Below are 19,161 nucleotides of genomic sequence, written 5' to 3'. Positions count from 1 at the left end.
TCAAACTGGTTTTATTTGTTGTTGTTGTTGTTGTTTTGAAACTAGCACGAAAGTACTAGGTAAATTACTTTATGGAGAAATTACTTAATTGCTTGTAACGTGGTCCTCTTCAGCTCTCTGACCAAAGAGACACGAGACTTTGTACACTTGTGACGTCAGCAATGGGTCAAAGGTCACAAGTTAGGGCGCACTAACCGGGACGAGGGGTGATATCGACTTCCAACAACCTTTGACCCATTGGTGATGTCACACGTACATAAAGTCACGTGTCTAGATCTGGGCCGATAGCTGAAGAAGATTTGATATGATTTGATTTATTTGCAAATATCAAAACCAGTTTGTAGTAGATAATTGAATAGGATAGGACGATACAATTGTAAGACTTTGTGAATAGTTTAATTTGTTTGTTTGTTTGTTTGTTTGTTTGTTTATATGTTGGTTTGAACCTTTATTTCTCCAAAATGTAATTTACCAAAATGAATTAGAAAACTTTCATACTAGTTTCAAAAGAAATCTTTGTATATACCTATTACTACGTCAAAAATTCCGGTGGGTCCAATTTTGTGAGTTGGCGAACATTTCTCATTGAGTTTCTACATAAGATCCTTTCAAAGTTCTTCTCCCTTCAAATAATCTTGGAGCAGTTTCTTTGCCATGCAATATTGTTTGGACTCGTATATACACGCGTATTGATTTTGTAGAATGTTTTCATTCGTTCTATGGACTGCTCACGTCAACTAAAGCGCCATCTTGTCTGAATATTTTCGTTCAAGGCGGTTTGCTGAGACTTGCTGTCAACTCTTTATCGGATCAATCACACTATTGCTTCTCAAGCCAAATCCCTTAAGCACTGTTACAAGATAAACAAGAAGCCCGGGGCTTAAGATATCTCAACGCCGGCTAAATGAGGTCTTCAGGGGACGTCTTTCCGCGTAACAAACCCTAGGCCTACAAATAACGAGAAACACAATTTCTCTATACGTCTACAACCAGACAAACTTGTTCTATCCGAGGTGAAAAACATTTCTTAGAATTTCTTAAAAATATAATTTCAAAAACTGCCAATTATGCTAATTAAGGATTCAGACGAAAAGGCTACATGTATAAGAAGAAGTATTTCTGTGCGAGATGATACACGTTGAAAATAGCCAATGCGTTTATAAAATTTAGATAGAGTCTTCTGTGACTTGCTTGCAAATGGCAGCTTTAGATAAAATCGTTTGTTCTATCCGAGGTGAAAACATTTCTTAGAATTTCTTAAAAATATAATTTCAAAAACGGCCAATTATGCTAATTAAGGATTCAGACGAAAAGGCTACATGTATAAGAAGAAGTATTTCTGTGCGAGATGATACACGTTAAAAATAGCCAATGCGTTTATAAAATTTAGATAGAGTCTTCTGTGACTTGCTTGCAAATGGCAGCTTTAGATAAAATCGTTTGAACTAACAAAGTGCAAGTACCGTGAACAGGTAACGAGCTCTTCGAATTCAGAGAATACTTTTCCGTACCAGTTGGGCACAACTTGGGTAGAAAATCCGAACTAACAAGGCTGGCGTGCGTGCAAATCCTCACGTAGGCTTCTTTTGTTTCAGATAATGCCATGTTGCTTATTAAGGATTCAGACGAAAAGGCTATAAGAAAAAGTATTTCTGTGCGAGATGATACACGTTGAAAATAACCGATGCGTTTATAAAATTTAGAGTCTTCTGTGACTTGCTTGCAAATGGCAGCTTTAGATAAAATCTTTTGAACTAACAAAGTAAAACAGATAACGAGGTCTTCAGAGAATACCTTTTAATTTCGTATCATTGGGCACAACTTGGGTAGAAAATCTGGACTAGCAATTAAGGCGTGAGTGCAAATTCTCACGTAGGCTTATTTTATTTCAGATAGGCCATGTTGTTAGATTATATGGATGACATACTCTGGGGACCCCAAAACTGATGCGAGCGTGCGAATAAAAAAGAAGTTACGCAAAGTTACCTTCATCATGGAATCTACGTGGTCAGGAAGGATGAACAAAACTTAACATACCAAAATATAGATTCTTCATTTTTGTTCTTTCAAAACTTCTGCTCTGACTTTGGAATTGACTTAAGCATTCTACGACATAAGCATCCGTTTGCTGAAATATTTCTTGTGTGCAATTTACAGCACGTATTTTCTCATTTTACAGCTGCTTTGTACGATTTACAGTATGGCCGGAAACTTTTTTTTGGAAACGGACGAAAATTTATGCGACCGAGGATGTCATCTATATAATCAAATCAACGTGGCCTGATACAGCCCGAGATAAAATCGTTCAATGAGCTTTTTCACGACTAATGCCTGACAGTCTATGATCCTGTCCGAGATACGTGATATGTAAAGAACCTTTGAGCATATGCTCTGATAAGCTTCTACACTTCTGATAAAAGCTTCAACTATTATCATAGAAGACATGAAAGTAATCCTGCAAAGAGGTTTATAAGGCCACCGACAAAGGATCCCAAAGAATTATTTGACAGAGTATCGAATGAAGAATCCTCTTATACACTTTGACGATGCTTAATAAAATATTGGAGGTGACGGGCTTTTAGATACAATCCTTCAAGAGCTTCTGTCTAATGAAATATTCAGAGACTTTCTGTCGTGCTAGATGGAGCTTCTTGGACGCGTTCTTCCTTAAGGGTGGCTCAAGAAAGCTTAAGGAGGATTCAGCGAATTTCTTTCAAGAATGCTACAGATTTACGGTCAATTTATTACGTGCTTTCAAGACTAAAAAGGGATCTACTTCAGTTGGTGAGGACGGAACTAACTGAAAGAAGATATATTGCAAGTTTCAACAAGGGATTATTAGCTTTGGACGGCTTTAGTCTGGTTGGGAGTCTTGCTTTCCCTTATAACCAAAGGTTATTGACAGAATTGGGACACCGTTTCATCAACAATATAATCGAAAGCGGTTAGGGATTCAACGTTGATGAGAAATGGCTGCAATCTGCGCATTCATTTATATTCACGAAGAAGTAAAGAACACAGCTTTAGGGAACTATGGCCTGATCAATGCCAAGCCGATGGATATTTCGTCTGAAAATTAGAGCTCACTCCTGGTAAAAGGTCATTCTGTTCTAGATTGACAAGGCCTCTAGAAAATATAGTTGAAAGCGATTTATAAAAAAATTGCTGCATATGTATTTACGGAGATCGCAAGGCCAATTGATATTTTGGCTGAAAATTAGAGCTCACTCCTGGTAAAAGGCCATTCTGTTCTAGATTGACCAGGCCTCTAGAAAATATAGTTGAAAGTGACATATAGAAAAATAGCTGCATATATGTATTTACGGCGACTGCAAAGCCAATGGATATTTCGTCCGAAAATTAAAGCTCACTCCTGATAAAATGTGATTCTATTCAAGATTGGCAAGGCCTCTAGTTGAAAGTGTACAGTTGAAAGTGATTTATAAAAAAACTGCATTTGTATTCACGAAGAAGAAAGGATACTGCTGGAGGGAACAATGACCTGATTACAGCAAAACCAGTGTTTGTTTTTTGTCCGAAAAGTACAACTCGCTCTGGGTAAACTTTCAAAAGGTCATTCTATTGAAGATTGAAAAGGCTTTCAGGAAATATAGTTCAAATCTGTTGGGGATTCGGTGTCGATGAAAAATGACTGCAATTGTTTTGCATTCATCAAGAGGTAAGGCCACGCCTTTAGGGAACTATGACCTAATTGCTGCAAAGCCTTTGAATATAAAAAAAAGCCAAGCTCACTTCGTGGAAAAAGACGTCATTATATATATCAGAGATTGGCAAGACATTTGGGAAACAATATAGTTGAAAGCAGTTTTAGAAATACAGTTGAAAGTGATAGGGGATTCAGCGATGATGAACAATGACTATGATTTGCGCATTTATATGTATCCAAGAAGTAAGGGACATAGTTTTTAGGACCAATGACTTAATTACTGCAAAACCAATGGTTTCTTTGGAAAATGAAAGCTCACTTTGTGTATAAGGCCTTTAAATCAAAGATTGTCAAGGCCTTTAGGAAACAATATAACAATGTCAAAAATACAGTTGAAAGTGACTGGGGATTCGGGGTTGATGACATGTACAAAAGACTGTAATTTCCTCACAGATTTGCATTCAAGAAGATGAAGGGGGTAAGCTTGGGGGAACTATTGCCTAATTACTGCAAAGCCAGTGGGTATTCCTTCGTGTAAAATTTAAAGGTCATTCTATTCAGGATTGTCTTGGGTTTGACTAGTAAAAACTTTTAGACAGAGCTACGCCCGAGTACATTGCAAAACGTCCTATTGAAGAGTTCCAAAGGTAGAGTGTTAAACTAAACGGTCCATAAAGGTCATGATCATGTACATATACATATATAACACGTACGAAGTGTGCTGGAACACTGTACTTTAACTAGTTGAAAAGTGTAGAAAACAGTGCTAAATGGACAACATATACTCTGACTCCGCAAGGAAATTCTGTATACTGTTAATGTTAACCTTGGATGACATTTGCCTGGAATTGGAGGGGTGACCTATGACTAGACAGATCTAGAGGTATACACAAGTCACCGGAGCTTTGCAAAAATTCTGATAGAGATCTTTACGCTTAGGTAGAGCTCGGGAGCTTTACGCTAAATGGTCCATAAATATTAGCAAAGCAAAGGTCACCCTTACAATTCTAGGCAAATGCCGTCCATGGTTAGCATCAACAGCTTAACGAGAGGTATACAGAATTTCCTTGTAGAGTTTCAATATTTGTGTTTCTCAGTGTAACATATGTGTTGTTCTTTTGGCACTGTTTTCTGCACTTCTCAGCAGTTGGAGTAGAGCGTTCCATCACAATTCGCACGGGCAGTGGTTATAAATCCACAATGTATATGCATTGATCTTTATGAGCCGTTTAGCGCAAAGCTCTCTATCAATAGATCTCTTGAAAAGGATTTCTTGCAATGCACTGGGGAGTTATGTAACTCTGTCTAGCCCATAATCTTGCGATTCCAGGAAGGTGACATTCATTGTTAGCATCAACAGCGGTTTTAACTTCGCGGTGAAGAAGTCACTGCGTAATGCAACGCGCAGAAATAAGATCGCCTCGGACATTTCAACATTTATAGTACTGTATTTCATGCGTTTTGAGATGTTGTGATTGCTAACATTATATTTTGCTACCAATATTTGATGTTATGAAAATTTACCATGTCCAGCTGATCAAGACTCTGGTGATCATGTGCGTGACCTTTTTCCTCTGCTGGTCCCCCTACGCCATAGTGGTACTGGCCGACTTCGAAGACAACTGGCCTCAGGTGAGTAAACCTTGCATCAAATGTGTGTGTTTGTGTAATTAAATGTATACCAGTATGCATTTTGTTTTTGCAATTACTCGTCTTAGGTCAGATTGTCAGCGTGGAAATAATTTTGTATGTGCATTAATCGTTATGTGTATAGGTTGTGTTTTTATGTTCGTATGGCTGTTTTCTATGAGTGTCCTACCCGAATTTGCGAAATAAAGAACGTCATTCATTCATTCATTCATTCTTCTTTCCAGACGGTGCATATCCTTGCCCTGATCATGGCGCATGCGTCCTCGAGCATCAACTGCATCATCTACGGCTTCACCAATGAGAAGTTCCGACGCGGACTGTTCCATTTGGTGAGAAAAGCGAGGGTCCAGACCGCCTCAGAAAACGACCTCAATGCCAACGGTCCGTCTCATGCCCCAACTGATATCGAAATGTTCCACGTTAACAAGCCTATCCATACAAACATGATCGTGATCTCTTAAAGTGCTTGTGATACTACTGCCACAACCAGCCGGAACACCTCCTCTGCTTGGAGAGTGATATTTTTAATCCTAACACAATATCTTCACATCGTATATGAGAAAAGGAAGCCATGGGTGGTGTATTCTCAAATTGAATTTTCTGCGCCTTGAGAATGAATGAAAAAAATCGTTATTCGAGCGTATTGTTGAAAATTTGAAAAGATTGGATTAGATATATATATTTTCCTCTACATACTGTAAATCAAGTCAAATAATCTCTGACTTTATCAATAAAAACGGCAAATGTGCAATGCCAGGATGACGGTGCCATTACTTTACCAAAAAAAAAAAAATGAACATAACAGACATCGTTGCCTTGTGGTTAGAGCAACTGACTCAGAATCTAGAGGTTCTGGGTTCGAAACCCAAATAACATGTTCCCGATTTTCTGACTCGACTCAGGTGAATATACATACATAGCGTCGGCTATGGACGTAAAGCCAGTGGCCAACTGAAGGACAAGGAAGCATCTCCCCTTTAATGAACTTGTATACTATGTACATATCGGACCTGTCATGACCAGTGGAAGATCAGCTAGCTGTATTAGCTAAACTGGTTCGAGGTCTTTTACTTTTTAACTGTGTTTAACAAGGTTTCGGTTTTGAAAGTTTGAGACAGCTACTTCAAAAGTGATTTGTAAATTGACGCCGTATGTTCCTTTTTCATGTGTGTGTGTGTGTCCCACTAGAATCGTTTTGTGTGACCTACTGCAAAAGCGATTTGTAACTTGACGCCGTATGTTCTCCTTTTTCATGTGTGTTTGTTTTCCTGACTGAAATAATTTCGTGTAACCTACTTCAAAAGTGATTTGTAACTTGGCGTCGTATATTTTTTCATGTGTGTGTTTTCCTGACTAGTATCGTTTCGTGTAACCAACTCAAAGATACAATTGTTATAAAACTCAACAATGGTTGAACCCAAGTGATCCAGCTAGTCTTTTCTTTGGAAGACTTGTGACACACCCCGACCAATCCATCACTTAACGATAGAAATGATAGAAGCTGACGGCGATTTAACGTTTAAAAAAAATAGTTTCTACTACTTTTCTTTAAACGTTATCAGCTTCTATCATTTCCAAAGTGCCTAGATTGTCAATCTGAAAACATCTTTTAAAAGCTGACACCTTCCAGCATCTCACTGGCGAGCTTGTTTTGTCAGATCTAGTCGTTAAGGCAACTTAGAAAGCGATTTGTCGGGTCATGGCTGATTCGAATCTGAGTTTCAAAGCGATCGATTGGTCGGGGTGTGATAGGCTTGGATAAATTTCTAACCACTAGTGGTCGTTAGTGTTGTGTCAGGGATGGTGTTTTGCATAATTGATTCTTTCTGATATTGTTATAGCTCGTTATTCTGTCCATGTCAAAATTCCATTGTGATGTCCTGTCTCTGTCAGCAGGGCTAGCCCTTTGTAATAGCCACATGCTAGTTGGGCAGCCCTGGCTGTGTGTGCTGAACAGCCAGACCAATAAATAGATCTTGTTTTTAGTTATAAGATAAGTAAATATTTCCGACACAACGCACAGAAAACACTTGATATGTAAAATAACCATTTTAAATTGTATTTTCAAAGCCGCCTGTGATACATATCTCATGTTTCGACTGTACCGAAATTAAAGCAGATGTGGGGTGTGGGTAATATTTCTTTGAACTGTCATTAACCAGCCAATGACCGTAAAATCCGAACACTTTACCTCACATACTTCTATGTATATATAAATATTGATATAATTATGCGGTTTAATTAATTTTATGGTAAGTCATGTTTATGTGTGGGTTAACTACCTTTATGTATGCAGGTTTTGCTTTCGATGTTTGTTTGTGTGTTTGCCTGTGTGTCCGCAGTTATTTCAATACAGCAGAGTGACAGGAAAATGGCGTTAGCGTGACGGAATGTGGAGGTCAAAATGGTTCCCCCCGAAACTGGTTTCCACATACAAATCATGTTGGGGACATTGAAAGGAGGAAGTTAGTTCAAAGGTCCCAGAAAAGGTTGTCTCATTTTCTTCTTCAATTCAATTCATTTCATGTCTTTAATTTCATGCATGCGACAGACAATTCCTGTTGCATGTGGGATAAAAAATATTAGAATCAGCGAAAAATTCACTATAACGGATAAAACATTCACAAAAACTAAAAAATAGTATTTCACGGAGGAATGAGATCGCCGATTTCTCGTTTATCCCGTCTTTTAAATTTGTTGACGTCCTGAGAACTTAGTTTTCTCAGTGGAAAGAAAACAACTAGCGCTGCACACCAATCTCATAACCAGTCTCTTTTAAAGGTTTGCAGCCAACCGATTAAACCTGTGCTACATGAAAATCTTAAAATAGATGAAAGATGACAGACAGAAGTGAAAGGGCCTTTCCATTACATTATTTCAATTATATACAGACATGCTTACAGCTGCCCTAAACTCATAACGACGCTCCCGGGAATTTTGCCTCGGATTTGATTGATTCCCTGGAGCACTTTAATTGCTCCTGGCAGCCAGGAAAAAGCTCTCGGTGTCAAGGCAAATAATTGCCGCTTGCCGAATAATTGCCGTTACATCGCTGGGGAGTTTTCAGTATGTCTGAGAGAAATGCGTCGCACTTGTCGTGGGGCGGGATGTTTTTGAGAGAAGTATTTCCAACAAAGGCCACAGATTTCAGTCATCCGTGAATAGTTTCATCAGGTTGGTAAGTCACTCAGCATTGCCTTGAAGAAGGTTACAGATGGTCACCGAAACGTCAGTGGAATATATCTCTTGGTTGTGCCAAGTCTTTTCATTCAGATTTCAGTCATATGAAAGTTATGTCAATACTAACTGTACTATAAACACAAGAATACCTCTATTTTGAGCGGCCGAAAGGCTATATTGGTACCGTGATGTAAAAAGAAAAAGTATGTGTAAAGGTTTTAACTATTTTCTGTATTGTACGATGGTTTTGTAATGATTGTGTAATAAAAGAAAATGTACAAACTCAATTTTTGCTTCTTTACTGAATATGCTGATAATACATTTATAAGTCGTTAAGTGTGAAACTATGAGGAAAAAGCCTTTCAATAGCCAAGCAGCTTGCAACAGAATGAAATGCAGCTTGCAACGGAATGTTACTATTAATTATGTAAATTTGGCCTTGATTTGCAAAAGCCTATAACTAATCTCTACTTAAGCTACTTACATACAAAAAGTCATAAAATTACACCCATCCTTTCTCGAGTTATTCTCTAGCATAGTCTTCAACAAACGACCCCTGAAATCTGCCCCCCCCCCCCCCCCCCAGAACAAAACTGCTAGGGCGCCCAAATCTACCACTTTATCTAGATTAGCCACAGAAGAATCATTGTGATGGCATTTCCAGAACATGAGATATCAAAACCTTAAGTTCTGTTACAGCATTATTGAAAGCTGCTTTATAGGGGGATCGGACCAAAATCGCATTTGCCCTTTGTTTTGCTGAAACCCACATACTGTAAATGCATTAAAGTTCGCGTGGTTTTTATTTCGCGTTGAGGCGAAAATGGAGTGTTCGCAGTGGTTTCAATTTCGCGGCAGCGCTATAGTTACATACTGCTACATCATCGGACAAAAACGGTCCCGGTGGCAAAAAGTTCGCGGTAAAACGGTCGCCGCAAAAACCGTGAACATAACATCACGAAAACCGCGAACATAAAAACACCGTTAACAATTCTGCAACAACAGTATCAAATATCACACAGCTCTATCCACAGCTTCTTGAGTTATCCAGGTTTGAAATATCGATTCTCTAGAGGATGCACATGCAGCTTGGAGAATATTTTTGGAATCACAGCGATTCTAATACCATTACAAATGCCTCCACTCCTGGGGTGTCCCCAAAAGATATAATGTAAGGCTTGGAAAGAGGGACTTAGTCCAGGTGATCTGCCTGAAATAATGACAACATATAAATCTTCTCAATATATTTGGACACACACACTGGTACAGACAATAACAGCCACACTGAGTTGGTTAAAGTTAAATCCTCCCACACCATTAGGTGCACGTGTATAGGGCGGTGGCCAACCCCATTTCATAGCCCTGGGCAACACTGTGGTGCAATCACTGCAGCAGGGGGGCTAGTCCACTGGCAGTGGAGTGTGTTTAACTTCCATACTGTTTCATAAGTATGTACCATTTTTATAAAGTCTTTGGTATGACTTAATGCGCCTCTTGTCCAGAGGTGTCCTGTCCGGGAGTTGAACTCGGGCCTTCTGGTCCCAAGTAATCAGAACCAGATGTGGCAAGTACCAGAAGCGCCGACCACTACACCACAGGGACACCCAACAGCCGCACTGAACAAAATGTTTATTTGCATGGATTGTTCATTCTTAAATGCTGCTTGTTGTTTATCATTGGGGAGTCATTCTAAGATAAACAAAGTTTCAACCCTGCCACACAACACAACAGTGTGATTTTCAGTGCATGTCTATCTTGCTTAATATGTATTTTCTACATCGCAACTGTCTGATATGAAGCAAATATGCATTCCTCTTTCATTGTTGGAAAAGACTTCTTCCAACATGTGTTAAAATCACATTTTCCACAAAAAAACTACTCCAAAATTTGTTACGTTTTGGTTCCAACCCCCCTACTGTATCTAAAGAGGAACTATTGAAAATCCTGTTTTGTCAATGCCCAAACATTTCTATGAGCAGACCCAAAAAATCACATACAAATCATTCTTAAATACCAACTTTGCACAATACATAATTATGTTAACTTTGAAATTTTAGTTCATCACAATATTATCTTGTTTTGAACCTACGGAAAACATTTTACATAAAATATGCTATAAGTTCTATATGTTTTTTTTTTTTCTGGAGAAATGTCAGTTGTTACAACAACATGGTCTCAGGTTTCTCAAGGTACAGTTTGAACTCTTGAAGCCACTGTGCGCCAACGGCACCGTCCACCACTCTGTGGTCACAGCTCAAGGTCACACTCATCATGGTCGCCACACTCAGTCTGGGAAATAACACATCATGTGTCAGTGAGGACCTCTGGTGACATGCGTAAAAACTGCACGTCAAAGCTCTGATTTACATGTACCTTTCATGACCGCATATCCCTTCACATGCTGGTAAAAATGGAGAACCCTGGGTGGCGTAGACCACACACAAATCACTACCATGACAACATTGAATGTCAACTTTAGATCAACATGGAATTTTCCATATGCGATGAGTTCAGGTCCAGACTTATACTGAACCTGAAACCCTGGACTTGAATCCGGACCTGAACCTGAACATGAGTTTAGGTATGCAGCACTAATCACAGAATTGTTGTGGAGACATTTAGAGTGCAAGATGTTTAGCTGTGATAACAGGAATCTCTCCATTGGTGGTCAGAGACACCAGACGGCTGTAACCAATTAGCGATCAATAAAGAGCAGGGACCCAGTGTCCCTGCAATCATTATTGACCGGGAAACCATAGTGTGAGCATCTATTCTTTCCTACAGAATGATTTGAGTGTTTACCCGTTCTCTGCATCCTGGTCGGGTACCACAGTCTTTACAGCCCCTCCGATAGCCAGGATACAGGCCTGAGGGGGGTTGATCACCGCGGAGAAGTTCTTTATCCCAAACATGCCCAAGTTGGACACCGTGAAGGTTCCTCCCTAAAGGATGAGAGAAGAAAGAAACGGTCGTTTTCATTTACTGTAAATGTAGAAATGTTTGCGGTGGTTTTAGGTTCCCCGTTTTTGCAAACTCTTTACCGCGAACTTAAAACCACCATGAAAAGTGTTTCCATTATGTGACTGGAGTGCTACTATTGTTTCAAATGCGAACTCAAAACCACTTGCAGTGCAACACTTTTCAAGTCGTGGCCAGACCTGGGAGCAACCCAGGCCGCAGGCTTCAAGAAAGTTTGAAGCAGATTTGGTGTAGTAGTAGAGTGCACACACCACTACGCCATGTGGACACAATACATTACAGCATCTTTTCTTAAAATCTTTTTCTTGCATTTCACAAAATAGTACAAAATACAAACAGAGAAATAAACAAAGTTCAGGAACTAATATAAACATAAGCCACAGATCCAAAATAATATGTAAAGGTGGAAACAGAATTAAAGTATGACGTAAATATAAGTTACAGTACCTGAAATTCTTGTAACTGTAGCTTGCCTTCCCTGGCTCTGGCAGCAAGGCTGTTCACATCCGAGTTAATGGCTGCCAAGCCCTGCCATGGAAAATTAAACCAAGCATGTAAATAAACACGGTTTTTAACCTTCTCCCTGCTACCTAACTCTGTAACTAATAGTAATAGAGAGTAGTGGACCAAACGGCTACTTCAGTGTGCTAAAGGTTAAACTTTGCAAACTTTCTTTTCATCACAGCTTTCTTTTATTTTTTTCTTGTTTTCTGTTGTATCAATCATGAATACTCTACAATGTGCAAGCCCAAAGACATACATGCAACTAGTTCTGCCACCTCTGACCTGTAGCTCCTGCCACCCTGGCAAGTCTGAACTTTTCCACATCTTCCCACTCACTTCCTGTCACTTTACTGACAGTGCATTTACAAAATGTAAGTAATTACTGACACACGTTAACCCAAAGAAACAAATGCACCAAAAAATATAGACCCTGTACATCGAGTCAAAAAACAGATCTTATTCTTAAGTTTAAAACTAGGGAAAGAAGATATCAACATCATTTTTTTGCATTGTACAAACCTTTGTATGTGCATTGAAGACAATAGGTGTGATGAGGCCTGAATCTGTGCTGACAGCTACACTCATGTCCACTTTGTTGTATCTGTAAAGACAGAAAAGATATCATGATGATTGCAAAGACCTATCATGGCTGTCCATCACAATCACCAGTTCAACCAATGATAGCATAGCAATTAGCAGTTCCACCAATGATCGCATGACAATTAGCAGTTCCACTAATGATAGCATGGCAATTAGTAGTTCAACTAATGATGGCATGGCAATTTGCAGTTCAACCAATGATAGCATAGCAATCAGCAGTTTCACCAATGATAGCATGGCAATTTCCAGATTGACCAATGAGAGAGCGGTTGTATGTCCGTAGCATAAACTACATTTAAATAATGCAGGTGGGATTGGTCTATAGAGTGAGGCTTCAAAATCATGAACAGGTTTTTTTACAGGTTTGCGTAGCAAAACCTTTGTTGGATCCGTTGGCATGTGCGGTGCCCGCCATCTTGAATTTTGACATCACAGGGTCGCCATACCATTTTATCGGGAGGGGTGTTTTTTGGAGTCGCTAGCGTTCTCTCTATTTTTAACGAATCGGCACACAACTATCACACATTCAACTCAAATGTAAAGAAAAATTCAATACCAAATCATACTTATAAAAAGACCCCATAATCGCTAAAGTAACATAGCAAACCTGAAGTATATGTAGCACAAATACTTAACTCTAGTTTATTCACTGCATTCATGTGCAGTTCAGACAACAACTGCAAGGGGGCATTTTTGTGTTGCAAACACACTACACACAATAGTGTTGTACTCACTGTCTTATAACCGAGTCCATCCAGGAAGAGTTACACTCTGGCACTTTAAGACAAGACAGCGCCGCGGCCTTGATGATGAAATCATTCACGGACAGCTTCACTTCATCTTTCTCAAGAACGACGTTCAGGTCTTTCCGTAGCCTTAAGAAAAAGATGAAAGATTCTCTTTTTGAAAAAAATGTGTATACTACTACTAGTCTTATTGTTATAGGAACTAAGAATGGTCACAACTAAATCATAAAAACAACAAAAATATTCTTAATTACATCTGAATCGAAGGCCTTTTGATAATGAAGGCTGCATATTACATAATTTATCCAAATGTTTCAGTATAAATTCTACAATTCTAAACATCATCTGTCAATAACATGTGTATGTCGACAAGAAACAGACATACGTCAAAGTCTGAACACTAAATTTCTTCAGAAATAGAATAAAAAGACTTACGCTATAACACTGTCCATGTTGATGTCCACGGATAGATAGTAGTGGGGGATAGTTGTCTTGGACTGTAGTAGACGACTGGCGATGACCTGGACATGAACATGAGAAAAACGATTTAACCTACTGCTCATATTCACATGTGTACATGTATTTTGATATAGAAATGTTCTTTTATCTATTTACAATGATTCACTTCAGTTTAGCTTGTAGACGTCAATAAAGACCATCATGCGAATGATTGAAAGTTTCAGTTTTGAGAAAGCATGGACAAAACATTTTTCTGCAATCCACTTATAACAGCTTCTTAAAGATTGCCTCTTCTCGTCTGTATCTTTAGTTAAAGTCTCTGATGAAAAAATTCCTATGCCACCCTCCTAGGGTTATCTCCAGCTTTAAATTGTCTTCCGTCCCACTCATTGCTTGGGAGCAGATTTTTTAATCTTCATTGTTGAATCTGTCATTTTCAGCTAAAAAAAATACATATTCATTAGTTTTATCTCATAAAATTGATGTTTTTGGGACGGAAAGGGTTACATTTTTTTCCGTTCCAAGAAGCAAATTTCCGTCCCGGGATGGAAGGATGGGTCCTGGAGACAGCCCTGCACCCTCCCCACCAACATTTTCAAAATGGTGTCACCAAAAACAAATTCATACCCTACCATGACATTGGTGGTGAATGGTTTTAGTTTTGAAAAAAGACGGACATAACATTTTTCTTCAATCCATCAATAAACATCTTGCCTCTTCTGTTGTATTTGCATTCTCTTATAAAAAAGTTCATCTACCCGCCTAGCCTCCCGACCAACATTTTTCGAATACTTCTCAGTGCATACCTTCCTGACGTTGGTGAGAGGGATGTCCACAAACGTCCCGACAGGTGCTGCAGCAGGTGCGGCAGGTGCCACAGCTGGGGCAGGTGCAGCCGCAGGTGTGAAGGCGGCGATGTCCTGGGAACGTATTCTTCCCCCTGGGCCTGTACCACTCACCATCTGCAGGGGGGGGGGGGATTTTAAAACATTTCTGTTAGGCCACACCGATTTAATTTTTTGGTTTATGGATTTTTATTTTCCCCCAAAAAAAATTTAAGAAAAAAAAAATTTAAGAAAAAAAAAATCTGGCCCAGCCTTCTGTTTTCATGATTTTTTTTTCTACATTTAAAAAAATAAAAATCCGTTAACCAAGAAATTAAATTGGTGTGGCCTTAGCTTACAATTTGTATGTCCCTGTAGCTCAACTGGTAACAGCCTTACAGTTGAGCTCCTGGTTCAAATTTGTTGGTAACTGGGAGACCCCAGTTCAATTCTGGGTTGGAACTATCCTTGCGGAAGGGACGTAAAATAGGACCCCGTGTTTGAGGAGGTGCCACGAATACGTTAAAAGGGGACGGGTTAGAGTAACTCTTTCTGAAAAAAATATACCCTGCTACTACAAGGGTCTGAACAAACAAATGAATGAACCCTTAAGTTACCATATATGGTCCAAATACAGAAGAAAAGCGGATCCGCAGAAAAGAGCTTTGCAACAGAAATGAGTCAGCTTAAGCTTACAGATGGAATTTTTGTAGCAGAGACTGCCAGTCTCGTATTGGGCTGTTTAGCCATAGTCGATGCTGCAGGGCTGTTGTGAATTAGGATTTTACCATGGTCAATACTGACCGACAGAGGCCATATATATATATATATATGTAAATGGTCCTTGCTTCAATTTCTAAACGAATATGGTAATTAATGAATGAACACAACATTACTGTACGTCAGTAAAAATGTATTTACAGTGTATAAGGGAACCTCCTCTAATCGAGAACTGTGTGATGGGTTCTTTTCTTTTCTTACATGTAAGGTGCACCTTCTTAAACACAATGAATATGCAAAATTAACCCTCCCCTTGCTACGTAACCTTATTATTTACACAAAATTTGGTCCCAAGCAGCTAACTTAGCATTGAGAAGGTTAAGAAATCACTGTTAGATACTCACAGAGAGATCAATGCCTTTGTCTGCTGCAAGTTTCTTGGCGAGTGGGCTGGCAAAAACACGAGCCCCTGGGGCGGGGGGTGGCGCAGCTGGGGTGGGGGGAGGAGGCATGGCTGCCATGGGGGGTGGGGGAGGAGGGGGTGGGGGTGCTGCTGCTGGTGGGGGTGGTGGCGGCTGTGATAAACACAAACAGTTTCAAATATTACTTATAATTCATTTGCGGTGTTTTGGAAGTATATGTGGTGTTCAAATTCATGGATGAAACAATTCTGTAGTAGTAGTAGAGTAGTAATACAAGGGACACATATATATTTGCAATGTTGGAAATTTGCAATGGAGAGGTCACCAAGAAAAATGGAAAAAGCAAAAGTAAAAACAATGTAAAACTATCAGGTTTTTTAGAACATCTAAATTCACAACAGAAGATTCAAGACTTTAACTTTTGACTGTACATGTAAATCTAATAATGATAAAATAAAGTTTAGACTGTGTTTTTCATTTAGCATATCTTACCGGTTCAGAGACTGGTTTTGGTAGCGGTTTCTCCGCCGGTTCAGTGTCGGCGGGCGGACTCCAGTCCTTGAACTTCGCAATGTCCTCTTCATTCTCCACGATGATGCACAGCAGCTAAACACAACAAGTCATGGTTTTAGAATAAAAATACATCACTGAAGGTTAGACACCCAGGCACATACTGTAATTCACCTTATCTTCACGGTAGCAAAATTTCACAGTGTAAGGAAAATGGACATATTCGCTGAACTTAAACTTCACGGTGGAAGTAAGTGATTTACAGAACGGATGTGTGAAGGAGTCATAAATAATAACAACAGGTGTTTTTCACAGTGATGATAAGTTCATGGTACAGAGGTGACCGTGAAAACAGTGAACATAAAGTTACAGTGAAAGGAACAAGAATTACAGTAATTATCTAGACCTAGTGCCATAAGACATTACACAAGACTAGAAAGGCAACATTTGCAAGCAAAGACAGCATATTTCACTCAGTCTACCTCCCCATGCAAAAAAGACACTTCCGAATTACCCCTGTTGTACAAGAATGTAATATTCCAAAATAAGTTCTGCTCAAAATGTGAACTATTGCTTAATCCTTACTGGTATAAAATTAAATTCAACACCCACCATGCAACAACTGACTCTTCCAGCAGCACCTCCATGTAAAATGGACCAGTCCAAAAAAACTATGGCTCAAACATGAACTATTCTAAGATCACCCTGGTCCGAAATTTACAGCATAGATTTGCTAATTTTGTAGCTGCTTTGTACGATTTACAGTAGGGTCAGAATCATCTTTTTTCTGTAAACTAACGAAAATTGATGGGCACATGGATGTCATCTATACAATCAAATCAACATGACCTAAATGACAATTCCAATAGACAACTTTACTGTATCAGTGACAGTGTATACATGTATACACGTACCTTCCCAATGGGTATATCTTTCACTCCACCTTCTATAAATATCCTGGCCAGATACCCCTCCTCTGGGGTCTCAAACCCCATGGTAGCCTTGTCCGTCTCGATCTCCGCCAACAAGTCTCCCTCATTCAGCTGATCACCCACTTGTTTCTCCCAACTCACAATCGTACCCATCTCCATTGTTGGCGACAGTGCTGGTAGGACCACCTTGTGGTGAGTTGGGAGGCCTTGAGTAGGGAGAAAATACAGATGGAACAAGACTCTCATATTCAAATATGTATGTAATTCGAACAACTAGAAAAGTCACTCTCTTCTTAACTATAGTTACAAAGACTATGAAATCTTCAAGAAATCGATGTGGAGACTTAAGGCGATGATACGACGTACCGTCTGATGAATAGAGTCTTCTTGACATAAGGAAGACCATTCTTCCATCTTGAGGCTTTGAAGAGGTCAAGGTTACCCTAAACATGGTTTTAGAACAAGCAACATGTTAAAACTTGTAGAGGTCCATTTTCTAAAGATAATATCTAAATTGATTGCACAATAATTGCATACAGTATCACATCAATGATTTCTTGAACCAAAATGTATGTTCCATGCTCATTGAATTTCATGTTTATTTACCTTGAGGATTTTCTGGCACAACATACATGTACATGCATGTATAAAAGTTGTAAAAGTTAGACTGTGTACATGTAATAATCAAAGATAAGTGCAGTTATCATATCCATATTCTTTTCTATCTAGGCGTAATTTCATTGAGAATTGTTTTTGTGACGTGTTTAAACAATCAAGTGACCTATTTTTGACTTTAACGTGTTCAACATTTCATTTATTTCATAAAATTACCTTGAAAATGTGTGAACGAAAAGAATCGAGGAAGTGAAAAGTTCTTAGCTTCTTTTCCTTCTTAATCGAGTCTTCATAAACGTTAATTCTGTCAAATCATATTTTTTTCGCCATCAGTGTATCGTATACTAAGGGGGAGGGGCAAACGATTTGAACGTCAAACCGTGTAACGTTGAATCAAGGTTTATTTGCAAATATTGAAAGCTATCTCAAATGAAGTACTATCCGTGGCTAGAAACCACATTAAGTATATTTGTTGTAAAGTGACAGAGTTGTGCTTTTTTTTTTCCTTCTCATAATTTTGGTGGGGGAGGGGGGCATACCAAAACGTCCGTCATCTAACGAAGGTCACCGTACTTTGACGTCTCACTTACCGGGATCTGGCGGCGATGTGAGCCGCCGAACAGCCGCATCGTACGCCCACGGTCCTACTCGAACCTTTCCCCGTCCCGAGGGCGAGCTTGACCCCCGGAAACCGCCGTAAACAGCCGCGTAGTTGGGCGGCAGATCGCAACATGGCTACCGAGAGGTACCAGCCGACAAGATGGCGGACACACAGCCTCGTTCTCGCTAAATGACCTCACGATGACCTCACCTTGCGAGGCGCTACATGGGATGTGAGGTGACCGAGAACTTTTGAATTGTGTCACATTTTTCTGCTCGTCTGCATTAGAGATTGACCCCTCAGCCGATAGGCATGATATAAGTGTGTTACGAAAATGTATATATTGCTCGTTTTCCTTATTGATTGAATCATTAACCAAAAATTGAACACCCCATAAGAGCCTATATACTAGTAGCATTGTATGTCCCTAAAACTTTTGTCGAAACGAAAAAGAGTTGTATGTCGAGGAGTATATAATCCTTGTAGTATTTAGAATGGTATGATGTAAGATGATCATCTATGAAAAAGAAAAATTATATCGAGCAAGAGTTCGAAGATCTTATGCCTCCGTCAAATTTGAGATTTTGAACATAATTTCTCGATTGCCCAACTGTCGAACTTACATCACCCCATCTGTTCAACCCAAATGTTGTAAAGTCAAATGACTCCCATGTCCCTTGATCATTGTTTTGATTGATGCATTTTCCTTGTGCATAATGCTTATTTTACACCAATATACAGTCTCAGTTTGT

General features: G+C 39.3%; 2 protein-coding genes across 2 annotated transcripts; one reads left to right on the top strand and one right to left on the bottom strand.

The window, feature by feature from the left end:
* The first annotated feature begins 5,195 nt into the window (after positions 1–5,195).
* On the top strand, positions 5,196–6,008 carry LOC136423864 (formyl peptide receptor-related sequence 3-like). The gene is made up of 2 exons (XM_066412230.1): positions 5,196–5,299; positions 5,542–6,008. The coding sequence occupies exons 1-2, from the start codon at positions 5,222–5,224 to the stop codon at positions 5,776–5,778; spliced, it is 315 nt and encodes a 104-aa protein (XP_066268327.1). The 5' UTR covers positions 5,196–5,221; the 3' UTR covers positions 5,779–6,008.
* Positions 6,009–10,536: 4,528 nt separating this feature from the next.
* On the bottom strand, positions 10,537–18,584 carry LOC136424192 (dihydrolipoyllysine-residue acetyltransferase component of pyruvate dehydrogenase complex, mitochondrial-like). Its single transcript, XM_066412703.1, has 12 exons — positions 18,399–18,584; positions 17,560–17,636; positions 17,176–17,399; positions 16,244–16,357; positions 15,734–15,904; positions 14,592–14,747; positions 13,762–13,847; positions 13,315–13,455; positions 12,500–12,581; positions 11,924–12,004; positions 11,300–11,439; positions 10,537–10,786 (listed from the first exon to the last, which is right to left on the bottom strand). The coding sequence occupies exons 1-12, from the start codon at positions 18,539–18,541 to the stop codon at positions 10,657–10,659; spliced, it is 1,545 nt and encodes a 514-aa protein (XP_066268800.1). The 5' UTR covers positions 18,542–18,584; the 3' UTR covers positions 10,537–10,656.
* Positions 18,585–19,161: the final 577 nt, after the last annotated feature.

This window comes from Branchiostoma lanceolatum, chromosome 18, assembly GCF_035083965.1.
Source record: "Branchiostoma lanceolatum isolate klBraLanc5 chromosome 18, klBraLanc5.hap2, whole genome shotgun sequence".
Classification (NCBI taxonomy): Eukaryota; Metazoa; Chordata; class Leptocardii; order Amphioxiformes; family Branchiostomatidae; genus Branchiostoma; species Branchiostoma lanceolatum.
Note: the sequence above shows the minus strand (reverse complement) of the source record. Positions and strands in the feature narration are given on the sequence as shown.

Coding starts and splice junctions, on each gene's coding strand:
- LOC136423864 (XM_066412230.1), top strand. CDS start 5,222: ATGTGCGTGACCTTTTTCCTCTGCTGGTCCCCCTACGCCATAGTGGTA. Junction 5,300..5,541: donor TCGAAGACAACTGGCCTCAG/GTGAGTAAACCT, acceptor TCTTCTTTCCAG/ACGGTGCATATCCTTGCCCT.
- LOC136424192 (XM_066412703.1), bottom strand. CDS start 18,541: ATGTTGCGATCTGCCGCCCAACTACGCGGCTGTTTACGGCGGTTTCCG. Junction 13,848..14,591: donor CTCTCACCAACGTCAGGAAG/GTATGCACTGAG, acceptor GTTCATGTCCAG/GTCATCGCCAGTCGTCTACT. Junction 12,582..13,314: donor ATGGACTCGGTTATAAGACA/GTGAGTACAACA, acceptor CTGTCTTTACAG/ATACAACAAAGTGGACATGA.